This window comes from Labeo rohita, chromosome 7, assembly GCF_022985175.1.
Source record: "Labeo rohita strain BAU-BD-2019 chromosome 7, IGBB_LRoh.1.0, whole genome shotgun sequence".
Classification (NCBI taxonomy): domain Eukaryota; kingdom Metazoa; phylum Chordata; class Actinopteri; order Cypriniformes; family Cyprinidae; genus Labeo; species Labeo rohita.
The window spans coordinates 4834372-4856136 of record NC_066875.1 but is presented as its reverse complement, the minus strand read 5'-3'; the positions used below and the strand labels follow the sequence as shown (position 1 = coordinate 4856136).

The 21765-nt window shown below is 29.9% G+C and overlaps 1 protein-coding gene across 1 annotated transcript in view; it reads right to left on the bottom strand.

Annotated features, from left to right (window-relative positions):
• Positions 1-21765, bottom strand: part of LOC127168597 (adhesion G protein-coupled receptor A3) — a 54156-nt gene that overhangs the window by 12901 nt on the left and 19490 nt on the right. Inside the window, exons 3-11 of the mRNA XM_051115594.1 lie at positions 20461-20532; positions 14544-14615; positions 11253-11324; positions 10758-10918; positions 8734-8947; positions 6212-6376; positions 5148-5349; positions 4844-4993; positions 2231-2392 (exon numbers count right to left, since the gene is read on the bottom strand). Coding sequence (XP_050971551.1) covers positions 2231-2392; positions 4844-4993; positions 5148-5349; positions 6212-6376; positions 8734-8947; positions 10758-10918; positions 11253-11324; positions 14544-14615; positions 20461-20532 — 1270 coding nt within the window. The remainder of the gene's footprint in view (positions 1-2230; positions 2393-4843; positions 4994-5147; positions 5350-6211; positions 6377-8733; positions 8948-10757; positions 10919-11252; positions 11325-14543; positions 14616-20460; positions 20533-21765) is intronic.

Here is a 21765-nt window from a genome sequence, read left to right as displayed (position 1 = left end):
TCTATACAATGCACACATTTTTGTTACTTTTATTCAGCGAGGATGCATTAAATTGATCAAAAGTGACAGTAAAGGCATTTATAATGTTAGAAAAGATTTTATATTAGGTGTCTTTATTACATTCTAGGTGCAATGATGCAATGACATCCAGGCATTTTTAAAAGTCATTTCAAATGTCGGGACATAGCAGTTAAAGACACTTGATATAAAGCGGGTCCAAGATTTCTATTTAAAATACATCTTTAAAATAAATGTATTTTATTTTTAAAAAAAAAAAAAAAAAAAATGTTTTCAACATTAATAATAAAAAAATGTTTTTTGTGCAGCAAATCAGCATTATAGGATGATTAAAAAAAAGATTAAAATTACAAGAAATTTTTCACAGTATTATTGTACTATTTCTGATCACAAAATCACAGCCTTTGGGAGCAGAAAATACTTATGTAGTGTAACCTATAGTCTTGTGTTTGAAAAAAGTAAGTTACATAAACTATTCAACTTCTGAAAACAACTTTAAATAAGATATTATTTCTATATTCTGCACACATCTCATCTAAACATACTAACACTGTATTGTAATCAAATCACTTTTCAGTCAAATAATGTAAGAAATTACTGTTTTTTCAGTCATTCAGAGACATTTAACCCTTGCTGTTAGAATGCACAAATATAAATATATATATTTATTACCATCAATCAGTTGTAAAAGGCCTAATTCTCAAATTAAATAATATTGGATTGCCCCTTAATTAGTAAAAGCAAAGAAGTCTAATTTACAGTAACGCACATGAAATTCACAAGTGGTAAAGCATTCTGGAGGTTTGTAGCTCATATTTTTATTTAAAAAAAAAAACAAAAAAAAAAAAAAAAAAAAAAAACAAAAAAAAACATATACATATACCTATCTATCTATCTATCTATCTATCTTTTCAAAATGTATAATTAAAAAAAAAAAAAACATTTTTTAAATTCTCTCTTTTTTAAATTCTCCCTTTTTTTTTATTCTCCTAAATATTTAGGTTTTTAAAGACTGTGGGAATCCTGGTTCATCATTGAAAAACAGCTGAAGAGGTCAATAAAATAACACATATCTTGATTTTTGGCTAATTTTAATTTCTTGAGGCCCCTGCTTTTTTTTTTAAATATCCTGGATCTGAGGCCTTATGTGACTTGTCTCAGAATGATTTAAGTGTTTATATAAGAGAAACAGATCACAGATCACTTAAAACATTAGACTTTTGGCTTGCACAGAGGGAGAAAAAAAACATTACTCAGAACAGACCTTTTTCTCCTTCAGACTTTTTATATATAATCTTATATATAATTTATTTCTTTTTGAAAAAAAAAAAAAAATTCTATTTTAATTAATTTAAAATTAAAAAACAACTTCTGAAATTCTGAAAATACAAATATTTAAAAAAAAAAATATTAGGGCTGTCAGTTTAATGCGTTAACTTAATTAGTTATGAAAAATAACAGTATTAAAATATTTTAATGCAGTTAATGCACTGGCCCCGCCCCCCAGACCTGTACATCATCTTATATTTCATACAGCTGACTGTTGACAAATATGATGCAGGGTAACAACTCCACAAATGCAGTTATGCCCTAAAATTCAAGATATTGGTGCAAAAAAGGCCCCTTTATGTGTTTTGTCTCATATTTATATGTCACATGACATGATATCACACAGGCAACAAGAGCAATATGTGAGCTTAAATGTGATTTTATACAACAGTTCTGCAAACAAGAAGTTGATATTGTCTTATATTTTAAACACAATATTATGTGTTTTTGCTCAATGTTGCAGAGGACATATTACCTTGTTTGATTAACTTTCACTGTATAAACAAAACATGCTGAGACGTTTCTTAAATGATCTTCTTTTTTGTTTCAATGTTTACGTTAGGCTATTGCAGCCTAAATGATTGTGTGTAATACATTTTATGTTGAATCAAATAAAATATTTCTTTCTAAAATATATGATACTTTCTCATTTAACACAAAAATAGCTTTAAATAATCTTTTCCGGGTATGTTCAGTTAAATTTATTTTGTGATTAATTAGATGAATTAATCAAAACATCATGTAATTAGATAAAAATGTTGAATTGACAGCCCTAAAAAAAATATATATTACTAAATATCTCATATAATCGAGAGCATGAATAGCAAAGCTAAAACACAGTACTTTTAAAATGCACAGCTGAAGTGATTTTCTCAGTACTCACAGTAGAATAGGCCAGGGCGCCATTGCTGATTCGGAGAACGGCAATTCTCTGCAGGCACTCCACGATACGCGAGCAAGCCCGCGCCTCCCTCTGAGCCATCCATAACACTCGCTCATCAGCCAGCATCAGATTACTGGAGATATCCACCATCACATCTCCCAGCTGAGAGAGGAAATGCAGTTAGAGACAATGCATGCACACCCACCCAGCCATTCACCACCCCACAACACCGATGATCCCTCCAGGCCTGCATTATACCCACAAACACACCGCATACTCATTCAACGCAGTTACACTCCCACCACAGACGCAAAACTTTGACTGCTTCATAACGGCATTCCTGGAATGAACAAACCTGACATCACACTCCGAAAAATGTTAATGAGTTAATGTTTTAAGGAAGAACTAAAATGTGATTACTGGGATGTGTCTGACTTTCCCACACTGCTCCCAAATAAAACAATGCTGAAATGCTGAAGCGCTAAACAGCCTATTCTCTGTCGACTCAACGCGATCTGAATTCCTAAACAAAATTACAGAACCAACGCAAAATCACGAGGCAAGTTGAATTGAATAAAGTGCGCTCGCAATATGTGAGATGTTGAATGACGGTACAGATCTCTGCGCAGGTGTTACATGATAACATTTCCCCTCAACACTGAGTGAAGTGCAACCTGATCCTGAAAAATAGGTTCTACGTTCCTCTTTGGCCCAGTGTCCAAATCCCTCCATTCTGATCCTATCTGCTCCTCTCCTCACCGATTCAACTGTAAAAGCCTGTTTTGTTCTCCAGAGATGAGGAGAGTCACAAACTGAAGTGGCGAATAGTAACATCGCTTTAAATTGGCGGTTCTCAACCTTTCTGTATGCAGAGGTGGACAGTAGTGAAGTATTTTTACTCTGCTGTAAAAGTACTTGTCAAGTGTCTGTACTTTTGGAGTGTTTTTCTTTAGAAAACTTTACTTCACAACATTCCAAAGCATAATATTGTACTTTCTCCTGCACTATGTTTCATATTAAATATAATTTGATACTTACTTACATTAGAAATCTATTACTTTCTTACTTTTACTCAAGTAAAGCAATTCAAAGATTTACTTGAGTACAAGAAAGTACTACATTTTTAGTGTTTTTAAGTATTAAAGGTAAAACAAACAACCACTGTTATTTATGAAATGTAGAGCAGTAAAAAGCATGACATTATGCTTTGGAATGTAGTGGTGTAAAGTTTTCCAAAGAAAAACACTCTGATAAACTACAGATGCTTTTTAAATTTACTTGAGTAAAGTAGAAATACTTCACTACTGTCCATCTCTGATTGTACACTGTAACATTCAAAGGTCCCACGATTAAGGATTTTTTTTAATTACTCAAATTCTACCAGATAAAATTAGCTTAACAGATTTTAGTATTTAGTAGTGATTTTTAATAGTGTTAGTTTTAACAGCAACAATTTCATTAACTGAAAAAAGGCTGAAATAAAACAAAATAATTATTTATTATTGTTAAGAATTAGGATTATTTTTTAGTTTAAGTTAAAGTACTAAAAATAAAATCAAAATAGAAATAAATTAGCAATACAGAAATATTACAAATAAATAAATAAATATTAGACATTAAGATTCTATTCATTTTAATTATAAGTTTTCCAAATCTAGAAATTACACTTTTAAAATTCTAAGAATTCAGACTATTAACTGGAATAATGCAGAAATAAAATAAAAAGTATTTAATGAAACAAAATTAAATGAAACAATCTGAAATGCTGCATTGGTAATTAACTGAAATAAGTTTAAGCTAAAATTAAACTAAAACAGAAAAAGTAAAATAAAAGATATTTAAATAATGGGCAAAAAGGAAAAAAATCATTATTTATTTATTTAAACATTTAATTTAATTTATGTATTGCTACTTAATTTCTATTTCTCTTGGTTTTATTTTAGTACTTCAACTTAAACAAACAAACTAGAAAAAAAAACTAGAAATAACTAAATTAAATATTTTATTCTTCTAATAATTCTTTTATTTTATTTCAACCTTATTTCATTTACTGAAAATTATTTTTAGTTTGATTTGATTGATTGTTTTTATATATATATATATATTTTATATATATATAAAACTTATTTCACTATATAAATATAAAGAAATAAAAATAAAAGCTAATAAAACTATAGTATTATACAAATATTACTAAGATAACACTGGAAACTGATAGCAGATTTGAATCAGAGGTCGTTTTCAAATTTTACAATTAAAAAAATATAATATAAATAAAAAACCTTTTTTTCATTTTTTTTTTTTAATTCTCCTAAATATTGAGGTTTTTCCAAGACTGTGGGAATCCTGGTTCATCATTGAAAAACAGTTGAGGAGGTTAATAAAATAACAAATATCTTAATTTTTGGCTTATTTTAATTTCTTGAGGCCCCTGCTTTTTTAAATATCCTGGATCTGAGGCCTTATTGTGATTTGTCTCAGAATGATTTAAGTGTATGTAAGAGAAACAGATCACAGATCAGTTAAAACATTAGACTTCTGGGTTGCACAGAGGGAGAAAAAACATTCAGAACAGACCTTTTTCTCCTTCAGACTTGATTTGACTTGACTCACCTCTTTATACTTCTCTGCAAACTTGCCGATCTTTTCAATCATCTCGGCAACAAAGATCACATCCACCTTGTCAGAAAAGTTGGGCGCCTCTGCGGTGTAAGCCAAAAGCTGCTGCGCCGTCTGAACTGCATTGGTCAGATTCAGAGGCATCTGACATACAAGAAAAGAAATCAAACTCAAGCAAGACATAAAAACAGACACAAAAAAAATAAAATAATCAAACACGTCTCACATAAACCACTAAAAAAGTTGCAGGATGAGAATCAACTAGTAGTCTGACCAGTACAAAGTTACAGCTATGTACCTGGTTGATGATATAAAGCACACGCGTGACGTCTTTCATATATTCACAGCGTGAGTAGTCGTCCTCAGCCCACTGTCCACTGCGGTCACATCGCCTCCACGCACGTCGCTCTTCTGCCGAGCTGCCCGAGTAAATGCCAGCTCCACTCACCTGCCGCTTACAAGGCAAGTATGCTGTAATGCCAGCCAGTGTCCGAGGCCATCTGCATACAGACATGTTCGATACATGTTAATGCACAACAAAGAAACAACAAATTTTTCTTTGATATTGCATGGAAAAAATAGCCTTAAAAAAGGAATATATTTGTTTGAATTAAAATATGCAATAAGTTTTAAAAAAAGTCTAAAAATAAACAAATTTAAGCTTGTGCCACAATATGCATCACTTAGATCTGTTACCACTAGAGTGCAGCGAAGAGCTAAAGAATAAGAGACATTTGAACATTTATTTTGATATGATCAGCAAGTTATAAACAAATGATTCAGTGTTCTACAAATCTATGCTGATCATATTTATAAAGCTTTGAATACAGCAAAAGTATACTGTGAGCAATCATTGCTACTTGCAACACCTTTGCTAATGCAAAGTTTGAAGTCAGGAAGATTAAAAAAAAACAAAAAAAAAACCTTTTATTTTGCAGGGATGCATTAAATCAAAAGTGACAGTAAAGACATTTATAATGCTACAAAAGATTTCTATTTCAAATAAATGCTTTTTGTTTGAACTTTTTTAGTCATTAAATATTCTATTTAATGAAAGACATTAAGCAGCACAATTGTTCGACAGAGACGTTTCTCGATCAGCAAAGAATTCTGAAGGATCATGTGACACTGAAGACTGGAGTAATGATGCTGAAAATTCAGCTTTGATTACAGGAATAAACTACATTTTAAAATGTATTACAACTGATAAGAGTTATTTTAAATTGTAATAATATTTTAGCATTTTCTTACTCTAATTTTGATCAAATATAGCCTTAGTGACCATAAGAGACTTTCAAAAACACTAAAATCTTAGTGACGCCAAACTTTGAACACTAGTCATCAGATATTTACTAGACTCACCTGTACTCCCCCTTGTTGTTTGACACCCGATCTGGCAAGCAGTATTTGGCAGAACTCTCCAGAACCACGATGTGGACCGTCCTAGTGTTGTTTCCTCGACTGGTGCGCACACGACACTCCCAGTTCCCGGTGAATCCCGGCTGGATGTTGGAAATGGTCAAGGCGCTGTGTGAGGACAAATCAAACGAGAAAAAAAAATTGTTGCTCTGGAAGAAACAACAATGAATTTAAAATGCTGATTTAGCATTTAAAAGCATTATAGTGAATTAAAACTAAAACTATTTTAAATCGTTTGAAATAAAGCTGAAAAAATAAACTAAATATTAGATGAAAACCTAAAAATTAGAAACGTGTCTTAGAAACTATTTGAAACAAGTTTTAGTTTTAGTAGTTTTAGTATAAAAACTACTAAAGCTGAAAAATAAGCCATATATAAATTGTTTTGCTATATGTTTTGCTATATTCTATAGAAGCCCGCTTCTGGCACTGAATAAAAAATAAAAAGGTAATTGTGACTTTTTAATCTTGCAATTCTGACTTTATTTTCTCCATACTGCATGACATAAACTCGCTATTATGACTTTTTTTTCTCAGAATCGCATGATATAAACTCAGTCATATATTTTTTCTTCTCAGAAATGCAAGTTTGCATCTTACAATTCTGACATTTTTCTCAGAAATGTGAGATATAAATAAATAGTTGAAGTACTACAATTACTAAAAACCAAAAAGATAATCTATATAGAAAAACTTAGAAAAACAAAACTAATACAATTATTATATATATATATATATATATATATATATATATATATATATATATATATCTCATAATTCTGACTATTTTTGCTCAGAATTGCATGATATAAACTCACAAATGAGTTATAAAATAAGAATTGTCATAAATTTTTATAAAGTCAGAAACGCAAAAAAAAAACAAAAAAACAAAACTTTCTCACAAAAGTTTGCATCTCACAATTCTGACTTTTTTCTCAGAAATGTGAGATATAAATTTGTAATTATAAAGTCCAATTCTGAAAGGTAAAAAAGACTGATATGTTCTCGGAATTGCAGGTTTATATCTCACAATTTTGGGTTTTACTTTTTTCCTGAGAAAAAAAGTCAGTATTGCGAAATGTAAACTCACAATTGCAAAAAAAAAAAAGTCGCAATTACCTCGGAAATGTTCTTCCATAATTATCACAGCATTTTTGCTTCTTAAACTAAAAATTGTAAATGTTTCTTTGAAATAAGTCTCTTTAAATAAATAGTTCAAGTACTACAATTTCTAAAAACCAAACATGTATAGACCTACACAGGAAAAACAAACAAACAAAAAAAATCTATAAAAGTCTGCTTAGAAAATTATAAAAATAGTCTGATTATAAAAATAAAAAAAAAACAAAAAAAACAAAACTAATATAAAAATAAATAAATAAATAAATACTCATACTTTAAATTAGCTTTTATTTTTATAAATACTATAATAGTGTAAATAATACTAAAACAACACTGATGCTTTGGCAGGATATACTGTTGATGTACAACCCACACTTTTTTTTTTTTCCATTTAAAGGGGTCATCAGATGCTAAGTTCACTTTTACATGTTGTTTGAACATTAATGTGTGTTGGCAGTGTATGTACAAATCTACCCTATAATGATAAAAATCCATGCAGTGGTTTTAATTAATCTGTAAAAATAATATTCCCTTTTTCAAATCAAGCAATTCTCAGATGCCTGTCGGTGTGGCGTCACACCCAAAGAGGCCACTCCCACAATAGTTGACTGACACGCGTGTCTTACCTCAGACCCACCCTAAATCAGCTGTAACAGTCCGACCACCGTTGTTTCGATGCCGGAGCAGGGATGTAAGTTAGACAAGAATATCTCCGATTGAGCGTTTGAGGTGTTGTGTTGCTGGATGTAATAATAAACGTAGTGGCCATCATTTACTCCCGACATCTGAGCCGCAGAAGAAATTTGTGATCCACCTTCACTTACAGCAGAAGTGAGTATATGTTTTTTTTTATTTCTGCAATCACCTCCCCTAATAACCTGCTAGTTAGCAACTTTCGTGGCTAAATGCGGCTAAAGTAAACAGGCTCGTCACTCCACAGAGAGAAGAGAGGGGCGGGGCGAGCAGAGCTCCATCAGAATGGGCTGATTTTTGCAGAGCTCATTTTGACAAGGTAAAAATGGTGCTGTTTTACACTACCACTGAGAATGTTTAACCAAAGTATATTATAGACTTTTCATTAAGACCCTAAGGAGTAATATCAACTTGTGGAAAATAGGCATCCGATGACTCCTTTAAGAATAATGCATGGCTTTTTTTAAGTTCTGGCATTTTTTAGCACAATGTTGGCAGATCAAGTGTTAGTTTATATTTCAGGTATTTGTATCATCATGCTCCAAGGCAAACACTGCTCATAGTGTGATTCATGTGTATCTAGTGTGCAGAAATGCCATGTTGCAGTGAGTATTGGGTTTGGTATCTCCTTCACAGCTGGTTTCTATTACCTGGCTATTAAAGAGCAATTCTGCACCATGCTTTTCTCTATGTAGATGCCCTGAGTGGCATCAGGTTCCACCATCTTCCCGTCTTGATACCACAGAACCTGCATGTCCTCGTCCACGAAAGACGCCATGCACTGAAACGGCAGGCTGTCTCCCTGGAAGACGATCTGATGCTGGGACGGAGTCATCTGGAAGGAGGGAAGCTCTAGAGGAGCATCTAAAATAGAGAACGGAGGAAAAACAAAAGAGAGAGAAAGAAAAAGCCTGTGGTGAGCCACAGATGACGGCGATATGTGCAAAAGCTGACATTAATGAGTGACCTGAGAGCAGTTTCATTGTCGTTCTTGCACAAGCTATGGTTACAAAAGTCCAAAATCAACATAAACGGGAGGTCTGAACCAAGGCTGAAGGTCTTTTATAGCAGGATTACTTTGCTTTTGGTTAAGGAGAGCGTGTCTGCATTAGAAAAAGAACAGGAAATCAACAACTAAACATGCATATCTTTTCCACTATTAGCAACAGTGTAATTTTACTATAATATATGGAGATTTAATGTGCAGCATGTCACAGGTCATGGAAAGCTAACGTCTGGTTACTCTTATCAGACTTCATATTGCACAATGTCATTCAAATGTAACAAAATAAGGCACTTATCTCTTTTAATCTAGTTTCTGTTTGCTAACAACGTAGGCAAAACCTGACCTGCTTGCTCATGTGTGCGGTGGTGTTGTTGGTAACCAAAACAAACTATTAAAAACTGTTTTCATGATTTAAAATAAAGCTGAAATAAAAGTTAGATGAAAAAACTAAACAAAATAGTAATGTTAACAGCTGTACATTATAAATAATAATAATAATTATTATTATAATTAAATACATTATAATAATGTTATAAAAAAAAAGACAAAAGCACACAAAATCACCAAAATCTAAATTAACATTAAAAGGAAGACTAAAAACATATGACATATAATATATAATAATAATGATGAGAAGTATAATATATACACACACAACAAAACTACTAATATTAAAATTAAATATATTATATAAAACAAAATTATAATTCAACTAATCCTAAAATAATAATCCTAAAAATGAATACAATATAAAAAGCAAATTTCAGAAAGGAAACATTTCATTTGGCTGAATAGAAATATTAAAAAAATTAATAAAAGAAATATTTAAAGAAAGAAATATTTTAAATAATATATGATATTGTATTAAATACATAATAATAATAATAATAATAATAATGATATAAAAAATATAATAATAAAAATAAAAATGACAAATAATATATATTATTAAATATAATATATTACATATTAAATATCTGAATATTATATTTTCTGTTTTCCTTTTAATTACTACAGTATGTAAATAATACTAAAATAACACTGATTATTAGAACCAAATAAATATATTTAATAATTATGATGAGAAATATAATAAACACACACACACACACACACACAAACATAAAACAATAATACAATTACTAATACTAAAATAATAATAAAAAGATATCTAAAACAAAATTATAATACAACTAATCCTAAAATAATAATCATAAAAATGAATGCTACACAAAAAGATAATTTAAAATATTCAAAATAAATACTAAAATAAAACAACACTGAATATCCAAAACAAATTTTAATAAGCATATTTAGTGATTATAATCAGAAATATTTATTTAAAATATTTAAATAAATATAAACGAAATTTTACAAGAAAATACAAATGGAAAATATATATATAAAAAAAAAGAAAAGTAGAAAAATAAGTAGATGAAAAAATGTTTTTTAATTGTGCATTCCAATTAATTTCTCAATCAAACTGCAGTGGGGTTATTTTGATATAAAGTAAAAATAACTAAAAAAAAAAATACAGCCAACTAACACAATAACACACAAGAACATAAAATAAATAAATAAATAAATAAGATAAGATATACTTTGTGTGAGGGTTAAAAAATATAATTAGTTCAGTATAAAAACAACTAGTTTTTTTCAGATTCTTACCACAGGTGAGTGTTTCAGGCCTGAGCGAGGTTATCATCTGACCCTGTAGGGAGCGAGGGAACGAGCAGCGAGTTTCCTTCACCCCTATCGCCTTCTCTTTGATCCAGACCACCAACCATTGCAGGTTACAGTCGCACAGAAGATAAGGGCTATCAAACTCCCTAAAAATGTATACGGCATGTTCAAACACCATAAAAAACGACATCAGAACCAGTGATAAGATCACAAGAACATTCCTTTCTGTAAAGTGTGGGTCAGCGGATGCATTCAATTTAGCTCTGAGGGTAAACACTGGATGTCCCCTATCCAAGCACGAGTTTGAAGACACGCCAAGTGTAATGAAACCTTATTGCAAGTGTTTAGGTTAATGAATATGAAGCATGTGAACACAGGCACTAATAATCCGCAATCTGCATTTTAGGTGTTGCACATGGCCATTTGTGCTTTCAATGCAATTTTGTGTGCAAATGATGCAAAGAAAAACAAAACACTTACAGTATTTTTAGAGAGCCAAGGCTGTCGAAAATCCCTTGAGACAGTGAAGAAAATTTGTTTTCCGAAAGGTTACTACAATAAAAAAGGAGAATTAATGAGCAAAATGTACTATGTTAAATGGAAACTGACATTAACATCATGAATAACTTTTGCACTGAAAAACAGAAATTGCAAGTGAATTTCACAAACCGTTACAAAGGAAAAGCAAGTAACACATGGATTTAAACATGAACATTTGTACAAAGTAGGATAAATGAAATTGTATTTTCTTATAAAATACACTCCAAAAAAAATCTTTGCTTCAGGGTTAAAGTTGACAAAAACCAAAACCATTAAAAATGTTACTTAAAATAAATTATAACAATTAAAATAAAACATAAAAACCTACATTTTATATTGTATATTTATTTCAGGTAGTTCCAACATTTCTCATTTTCATTTAGTCTATTTTGATTTACTAAAATAAAATTCTAAAATGTAAAAAAGTAATAAATATAAAAATAAATATTAAATACCAAAAACTTAAACTGAAATAATTAATGAAAACTATATATATAAAAAATAATAATAATAAATAAAAATAGAAAATTTGCAAACAATTTTTTTAAAGCCAAATATTAATAAAAGCTATAACAATATCTTAATGATAGTAAAATAAAACCGGCTTTGTTTTATTTACAACTTCAAAAAAAAGTATTTTGACAGTGTAGTTTTACATAAATAAATAAATAAGATACAAAATAAAATACAAAAATACTAAAAGAAAAAGTATAATTTGTAAAAAAAAAAAAAAAAAAAAAAAAAACACATTTAAAAATAGAAAAATTACAAACAAAAATTACTAAAATTTTAACTAAAATTAAAATAGAATTGATAAAAAAAAACTATAATAATCTCAATTATACTAAAATTATTGTCTAGTCTAGTTTGATATTGTTTAAGGTGTCCTTGAGCGTCTTGAAAGGTGCTGATAAATAAAATAGATTATATTATTACTATCATTATGAAATAACACACACTGCTCCAGACATCTGTGAAAACTGTGCTAAATTATGTTAATATTTTGTGGACAACTTTCTTAAGCACTGGGGCAGAAGTGTTATATTTGCCTAGAATGGAAAAAAAAAAAAAAAAATGGTCAGAATAAATTTAACCATATAAAACTGAGGTTGCTACAATTTTTACAGATGTTAAAAAAAAAAGTCAAATAAATAATTAAATGAAAAAAAAAAAGGAAAAAGGTAAACTGAAATAAAAATGAATGACACCTATAAAATACATTTTAAAAAAAATAGAACAAATACAAAACCAAAAAAAAAAAAAAAAAAAAAAAAAACCAAAAAAAAAAAATCACTAAAAAAGTAACAAAAGTGTGTATGCATGTATGTATGTGTGTATATATATATATATATATATATATATATATATATATATATATATATATATATATATATAAATAAATAGTAAATAAATATCTAAATACAAAAATTAATTTCTGCATATTCTAATGAGTTATATTGTTTCAAATCAAGAAACAGGTTTGGGTTGTCTGATAATGATAATGATAATGATAATGATAATAATAATAATAATAATAATAATAATAATAATAATAGTAGTAGTAGTAATATCACTTTTTTGTCTCTCAGACATGCACATTTGATAGTAGCTTGAGGATGCAGAAGTACATTTTTGTTCATTATCAATCAGTAACATCTGTAAAAATTGTAGCAACCTCAGTTTTATATGGTTAAATTTATTCTGACCATTTTTTTTTTTTAAATAAAGCATTGGTCTCCCACAGTAGCAAGCATACATTTTAAATCATGATAAACACAGTTAAAACCACGCATAATGGTACCTCAATACCATGGTAAAAATATAACTACATGGTTTTATAGGTAGCCTATTTGTATGAAAAACGGTAGTTTAAAAACATTTAGTATAAATGCACACATGCTATAGCTTAATCACAACTACATACATACTATAATGATATACCATTACTCCTGTAATAAAATTCAATGTAAATATCCCACATTCCTGCCACAGTACCATGGTGCAGTGAGTGTTACTACAGTAAATCCATGGTAAATGATGATGTGTAGATTGAAAAGCCTTCTGACTGTCTCGTTGCACACAGCTTTAAACTAGTTTGAATCACAGAGTCATTTGTGTTCATCGCTGAAATCAAGTGTTTCACACTGGATCTCACAGCGCTGTTTAGTGCTCGCGTGACGGAGCCATTCACATATCGCGTCATTTGCGCGTTCAAGTTCGTTGTTTCAAATGTCGGCGCGCGGCAGCTGCGCTCATAACGGAAGGGACGCGCATGCGGTACAACGCGCTCGGTTTTTCCAGACGCGTCCGAGCCGCATCGAGATAATAAATGCATCTTCTCTAGTGAGCTCGCGAAGGGCAGCAGTTTGAACTTTGGTTTGAGCGGATAAACGGTCCGTGAGTCACGCCGTTTCGTTCCGCTTTTGGCACATAAAAATTATACCGAACATTTATCGAACTCCTTATATCGTTTTATCGAGGAAAATATCGCGAAAATTATCGTTATTGAATTATCGCCTAGCCCTATTTGTGGACAACTTTCTCAACCATTGGGGCAAAAGTATCATATCTGTTGTCAAAAATGGCCAAAAAAACAACAACAAAAAAAACAGGGCCTGTAATTCTGGTCCCATTTAATCAAGTGGGATCCATTAACATATTAAACTAAAAGGCCTCATTACAAACAGTTTATGTTTTCAATTTTTCCTGTATACCCTTGACATCACATCTGTTTCGGGCAAAATCTGTTCAGTTTCAGCTGCTGTCTTAATTGAAATGACTGGATCAGGTCTAATGTTCACCTTCAGCAGGTGAAGACGACGCTCACTGTTACACCAGCAGCTGTCGCGGCACTCGCGGGACGTCGGCGTTAACACGCTCATCTAACAACACCTGTTATGAGCTTTAGCATTCTGTGAAGGGTAATTAGGCTAATGAATCTCAGCCAAACACCACCAACGACATTCATGTTCTCATCATCGTAATCTAATATGAATATCTGCAAATAGATGGACGGACTGATAAATGGATAGATCTACATTATAAAGTGGGTTAAATGTGTGTTTTTGGATTTATTTTACACTAAAATGTGATTTTTTGTTATGAATGAGCCTTACAATACTTATATATAACCCATAATTCCATTAATTTATTTTATTATGATGAAAAAATTGTATTTTGAAGAATTCTCCATTTCAAGTTCATATAGTAGAGATAAAAATCACAACTTACAGTTTAACAAGGTTTGTGAGGCCTTTAAAGACGTCCACATGGAGGCAGCCGATCAGGTTTTTGGACAAGTCTCTGCAAGGCACAAAAGATAAGAGAAAGTGTTGTATAAACTCGTACAGGCACTATTATTTCATATTTCTTACCTGTGTTCGGCTACATGTAAAACCTTTCACAAAACTGTGTTAACTAATACATAGAAATCACATGCAATTGCAACATCTTCAAGTATTTTAACAGTCTTCCTGCCAAATACCATAAAAGTCTGTTTCTGCCACTGAAAAAAAAAATGTAACTGCAATTTTTTAAAATCGCACAATACTTTTTCTCAGAATTGCATGATATAAAAAAATCACAATTCTGTCCTTTTTCTTGCAATTGCAAGTTTATATATTGCAATTCTGAGAAAAAAAAGTAACTATTACCTTTATTTTTTTTATTCAGTGGCAAAAACAAGCTTTCATAAAATACAGCCTTTACACTTCAAAAGAAAACTACATGATAGCTCCATCAAATTGATTACAATAATCTATCATAACATTCATTATTCTAGCCACTGAGCTTTAAATGTCACCATAATTGATACCACTCTGGTCTCAAACAGTGTGATTTTAGTATTGTTTATATACAGTATTTATTGATATTTTTAATTAGCTTGTATTTTTTATTTTTTTAGTCTTTTTTTCTGTGCATAATTTAATTTCCCTTTAAGTTTTAGTAATTTTGTTACATGCTTTTTTTATTATTATTATTATTATCATCATCATTGTTATTATTAGGTTAGGTTTAACTTAAATTTAAGCTTTACTGTTAGTAATTTTAGTACTTCAAACTTTATTTTTTTTATTTCAAAGCAATATTTCAATTTTTGTTGAAAGTTTTTAAGCTCATATTATTATTATTATTATTTATTATTATTTATTATTATTTATTATTATTATTATTATTATTATTATTAATAATAATAATAATAATAATAATAATATTTCTACTTGGGTTTAAATTAAATTTAAGCTTTACTGTTTGTTAGTTATTTTAGTACTTTAAACTTTATTTTATTCCAAAGCAGCATTTCAAATTTAGTTTTAAGCTCATATTACTATTATTATTATTAATAATAATAATACTAAATATATCTACTTATTCAAGTTTTACTGTTAGTCATTTTAGTACTTCAAACTTATTTTATTTCAAAGCAAAATTTAAAATTTTGTTTTGAACTTATGTTATTGTTGTTGTTATTATTATTATTTCTACTTGGGTTTAATTTAGTTTAAAGTTTTTAAGCTTTTATTATTATTATTATTTTATTATTATTATTATTATTATTATTATTATTATTATTATTACGTAATATTTCTACTTAGGTTTAATTTAAATTTATTTAAGTTTTACTGTTAGTAATTTTAGTACTTCAAACATATTTTATTTTAAGTTTTTAAGCTTATGTTTTTATCCATTAGCCATAATTATAATTTATTCCAGATTTATTTTAATTAATTGCAACAACAAACAATACTTTTTAGTAGTTGTCTTGACAGAATAAAGGAGCACCCATACAGACTTAAAACTGCCTTTAATAAAGCAAACCATCCCTTATAAAAACATGAGACACACTTCACCAAACACTACTTAGGAAATGATCTCATCCTGCCTATATTTTTCCATTATTGACAGCCAAACTACCATTACATCCTAGTCAAAACAAAATTATTCCTGTCAATCTAGCAGTCGTTCCAGTCTTCATACAGGACACAACATGTTTTTGGCAAAGGTCTCTAAACCCCGTCTAATAACTCGCTTTCATGTCAAGCCACATGTTTCAGACATACAAGCACGAGACATAAAATACAGCGCTTTGATTTATAACAAGCTTCATTCCAACATTCAAAAGCACAGAGAAGTGCGTAGATATGATTAAAGATTAACAATAAATAAATGAGCATAATTCTTAGTATGAATTCAAAGTCACCTCACACTGCATAAATAGTTTGAAATTTGAATTTAATGGCAAGTCTGTGGTTTTATTGTTACCATAATACAAACCCTTTGCAGGATCCTGTATTTGACTCATGTGACTCACAATGGAAATGGAAGTGACTATCATACCAGAGGGCTTAACCACAGCAGGAATGTGAGGCTCGCGTTTTTGATAAAGCCCTTGCATGAATGCTTATTATTCATTGTCTAAACCATCATTTGTTTCTGTAAAAGGTGAATGGTGGTCCTTTTTCCTTCCATTCCCTTATTGCTTACTTATACTCCTTACTAACATGATTCCTGTGATGCTTGCAGAACTTGCTGCCAAACTGTAATATTGTGAATTTTTTATAATTTAAAATAGCTGTTTTCTGTTGTAACACATTTTGTTATGTAATTTATTCCCTTGATGCAAAGCTGAATTTTTAGCATAATTACTCATCAGTGTCACATGATCCTTCAAAAATAATTTTAATATCCTGATTTGCTGCTTAATTCTTATGATGATGTTAAAAACTGTTTTTGCTGCTTAATATTTTGTGGAAACATTTTTTTTTTAGGATTCTTAGACGAAATCGAACCTTTTATTTGAAATTGAACCTTATTAAACATTAAACATTTTTACTATCACTTTTTATAATTTAAATGCATATTTGCTGAATAAAAGCATTCATTGCTATTAAAATATAAATTATTTTTATTAAACATTTGAAGGGCTGTATATCATGATTTCTGCATAAATATTAAGTAGCATGATTGATTTCTGAAGGATCATGTGACACTGAAGACTGGAGTAATGATGCTGAAAATTCAGCTTTTTAAATCACAGAAATACATTACATTTTAAAATACAATAGAAAAGAGTCATTTTAAATTGCAATAATATTTTACAATATTAGCGTTTTTATTGTATTTTTGAGCATATAAATGCAGCCTTGGTGAGCATATTAAAACCATTAAATCATTAAAAGGCTTTAAAAAAAAATCATGTTTCCATACTACTACATGATCAAGTAGCAAGTTGAAAAATTACAACTACTGTTAAATATTGGGCTGTAACAACTAATCAATAAAACTGATCATTTATAAAAAAAACTATACAGTAGTGAAGAACACATTTCTATGGACAAAATACATTATTATATAGGAAGAAAGAAATTCATGAAAAGATACACTGTAAAAAAAGTTGTTTCAACTTAAAGTTAAGTGTTCATGCTGCCTTGAAATTTTAAGTTTAGTCAACATGAAATGTTAAGTTGTACTATGTAAAAACATGGATATTTGAGTTGAGTAAACTTAAAATTAAGGCAGCATGAACACTTTTTCAAGTTGAAACAATTTTTCTTTTTTTTTTTTTTTACAGTGTATCAAAAACATGAAAAAGCATAAAAAAAACTAAGTTTTGTATGCAACCTCATAAAAAAATCTAAATAATATATTAATTTAATATTATAAACAACATAAATGATTTCTCTTTTTAAAGATAAACTCCTGACATTGTTAATTTTGTTGCAGTTATGAATAGAATTATTTTTGCATTGTAATGAAGTATGAATAATACATTAGATATTATCATCTCACACACAATCATCTTCTCAAGTTAATAACTAATGAAAGCATTTAGTAATCAGCATCAGCAATTTCTTTTTAAAGTTTAGGACACTTTGACATTTTCTCTGCTGGATTTGGCAAAGTAACATGGGCTATAAAGCTGTGAAAATTCATTTTGTGCACTCTCTCAAAAGTTCGGACGACAGCAATTCTTTTTTCAGGGGAGCTGCATACTTCTCCATTTAGCCAGCCAAACAGCAGTTTATATTGGCAAGGAGTGAGTCATATTACACGGCCGCGGCATACACGCGAACCCTCACAAGAGAACGTATATAACCGCCCTCACACCACATATGCACTCCGCTTACTTCACTCTGCACAAAACAGGGAACAAACTCTCCTTTCTTTCTCCAACTCTCAATAGTTCTCACATACACACACACACACACACACACACACACACACACACACAAAGAACTACTGGCATGTTAAAGTCGATAGCATCAGTCATGCTGTGCGGAGTGCTGTCTGGACATCGTCCACCTGGAGTGAAGAACTGCAGAAAGATGAAGTCTTATTTCTGTGGCTGCACACACCCAACGGTGAAGCTGTTTTTACTTGATTCACAGCATTTCCACTATAGAGGTGTCAACCAGTGTGATTTTAGTACTACTACTGAGTTTTTATTTTTAAACTTTCATTTTATTTTCAGTTACAGTTTTTGTAGCTGCCAAAAAATTACCGATGTCAGGACTTAATCTTTAAAAATAAATATATATTATTAAGTATAATAAAATAAACGGTTATTTAATTATTTATATTTTTTATTACAAAGAAAAAGACAATAAAACATACAACATGAAGTTTTTTTTTTAAATTTAGTTTTAGATGTAAACTGTTATTAAAAACAGATTTAAACTTTGAAGAGAAAAACATGTGTATTATTTATTATAATAAATATTTCCATTTAATTATTTATATATTCAGGTTTTTCTATCATTTATAAAGACAAAATACCTAAAACATACAAAAATAAATTGATACCAAACAATTAGATGGTAAAACAGGAACAGATGGGTAAAGAATTTTAACAATTTGTGTTGGATGTAACCTGTATGTATGTATGTATGTATATAGATATATACGTGTGTGTGTGTGTGTGTGTGTGTGTGTGTGTGTGTGTGTATGTATGTATATATATATATATATATATATACACACACACACACACATAGATATATATATATTATATTTTATATTTTTTTTGTCATGTTACATCATTTATATTTTTATTTATTTATATGCATTTATATATTTACATTTTTATATTATTTAGAAGGTCAAACAGCTTAAAACATACAAGAAGGGGAAAAAAATGAAATTAATGAAGTGATACCAAACAATTAGATGGTAAAACAGGAACAGACAGGTGAAGACTAATTTTAACATTTAAATAAAAAAAAAAAAAAAAAAAAGATGTTTAAACAGAATATGAATATATATATATATATATATATATATATATATATATATATATATATATATATATATATATATATATATATATATTTTTTTTTTTTTTTTTTAAATATATATATATATATATATATATTTTTTTTTTTTAAATTAATCTTTAATTATTCAAATTTTATTTATATTAATATGTATTTATATATTTAGGGTTTTATATTATTTACAAGGTCAAAATGCCTAAAACGTATAACAAAAATAAAAATATAGATATTATTTATTATAATAAAATAAATATTTATAATTTAATTATTTATATATTTATGCTATATTATTATATAGCATAGTACATGAATTTGAATTAAATAATTTAGTACGTGAATTTTAGTGCATGAACTAAACGTAAGGAAAATGTAAAAAAAAAATATTGCTTCGGCAACAAGCTGAAATAAAATAAGTTTAAGATTATTTAATTTAAATTTTATTTGACTTTGAAATAATTTTTTTTATGGTTTAAGTTTTATGGGGCATTTACACAACACCGTTTTTAGTTAAAAATGGGGGGAAAAAAAGTGTGTTCATTTACACAACAAGGATGTTTTGGAGGCCTAAAACCTTTGCAAACTTTTGAAAACGGGTTTCAAAGAGCAAAGCTGTGACAACATGCACATGCATATTACGCGTTTCAGTCTACAGGAATTCATATGTGCGCAGAAGCATGCAAAATGACGTTGTCAACTATGGGCCTGGCATACATAATGAGGTACGTTCAGTTTTGAAACATTTCAAAAATGCAAAAGAAAAACATTTCCGTTCTTAGCACAATCATTTGCTCATGTAAACATACCTTTAGTTCACTACAATATCCCTGGCGTCAACAACACATTTTACACCACCAGCGAGGCAAAATAATACTTACAGTCTTTTGAGGGCATAAAGTCCATAAAAAGCTCCTGGTTCAATATGTGTGATTATGTTGTTCTTTATGTCTCTGCAAAGGAAAAAAAACTGTTTTAGACAGTGAACATTATCAAACACTTCAAAAAAATGGCCTTTGGTTAATTTCAAGCACACAATTCAAACATGAGCCAAACTGAGCCAACCCAACCCTATAATAACAGGTTATTCAAAACTCAGAAAACATGCCAGTGGGTATAACACGCAAACCTTTTGATGCTTCGACGTGCTGTAGCTAACAGCCATAAGCGAACGCGAAGCCCTTAATAAATCACTCTCGTTTAGCAGTGTAACGAAACATGCGGATTGGAAGCTCTTCAAACGCAGTAACTCAAAAAGAATCAATTTAGGTGATTCAATAATGTCCTTATGTACTGCACGACATTACACATCAATTACAGGAAATGGCATACTGTAATCTTAGAATGACCACTGTAATGTGGCACAGTGCTATAATAGGGCACTGTAATATAGCAGAAGCTGACTGACCACTATTGACAATCCCGTTCAACAATCCCAGAATCCGACATAAGAGAAAGGGCGGATAAGTTCAAAGACTACCGTCACTGATACCCAAAGCCCACACCTGCGCTAGTCGGCTAGCCCTGTTGAAAACATCATCACAGAGTTCCTGAGTCAAAGGCGGACTAAACATGCGAGCCTCTTTGATGTCGCGCCATTTGTGGTTTGAGGGAGGAATGGAGGAACAGACAATATGGCATAAGAGAGAAGGCAGAGTAAAGTGAAATCAATGATTAGGACTTCCAAGAACAGCAACGTGCCATGGTTTAATACAAACAGCACAACTGTTCTCAACACTGATAATCAGAAATGTTTCTTGAGCAGCAAATCAGCATGTTAGAAAGGATTTCTGAAGGATCATGTGACACTGAAGACTAGTGTCGTCACGATACCAGAATTTTGACTAAAATATCATGACACTACTACTCAACCGATACTATGACAGAAACATAGAACAACATGAAAAGTAATTAAATAATAGAAGATCCAAATGGAGGTTATAGTTATTTTATCTATTAAAAAAAAAAAAAAAATCACATGCCAGTGCCACTACACAGGACTGAGCAACTACCAAGCCTACAGGTTTGTAGAGATCTTTGCAACATTAGAAAGTAAAGCCAAATCTTATTTCATGATATAGTAGATTTTACTTCACAATAACAATTTATATGATATAGTCATTTTTGTTATTTTATCTTTGTTATTAATAATAAGAACACAGATGCAAGTACACACTAAAGGACAA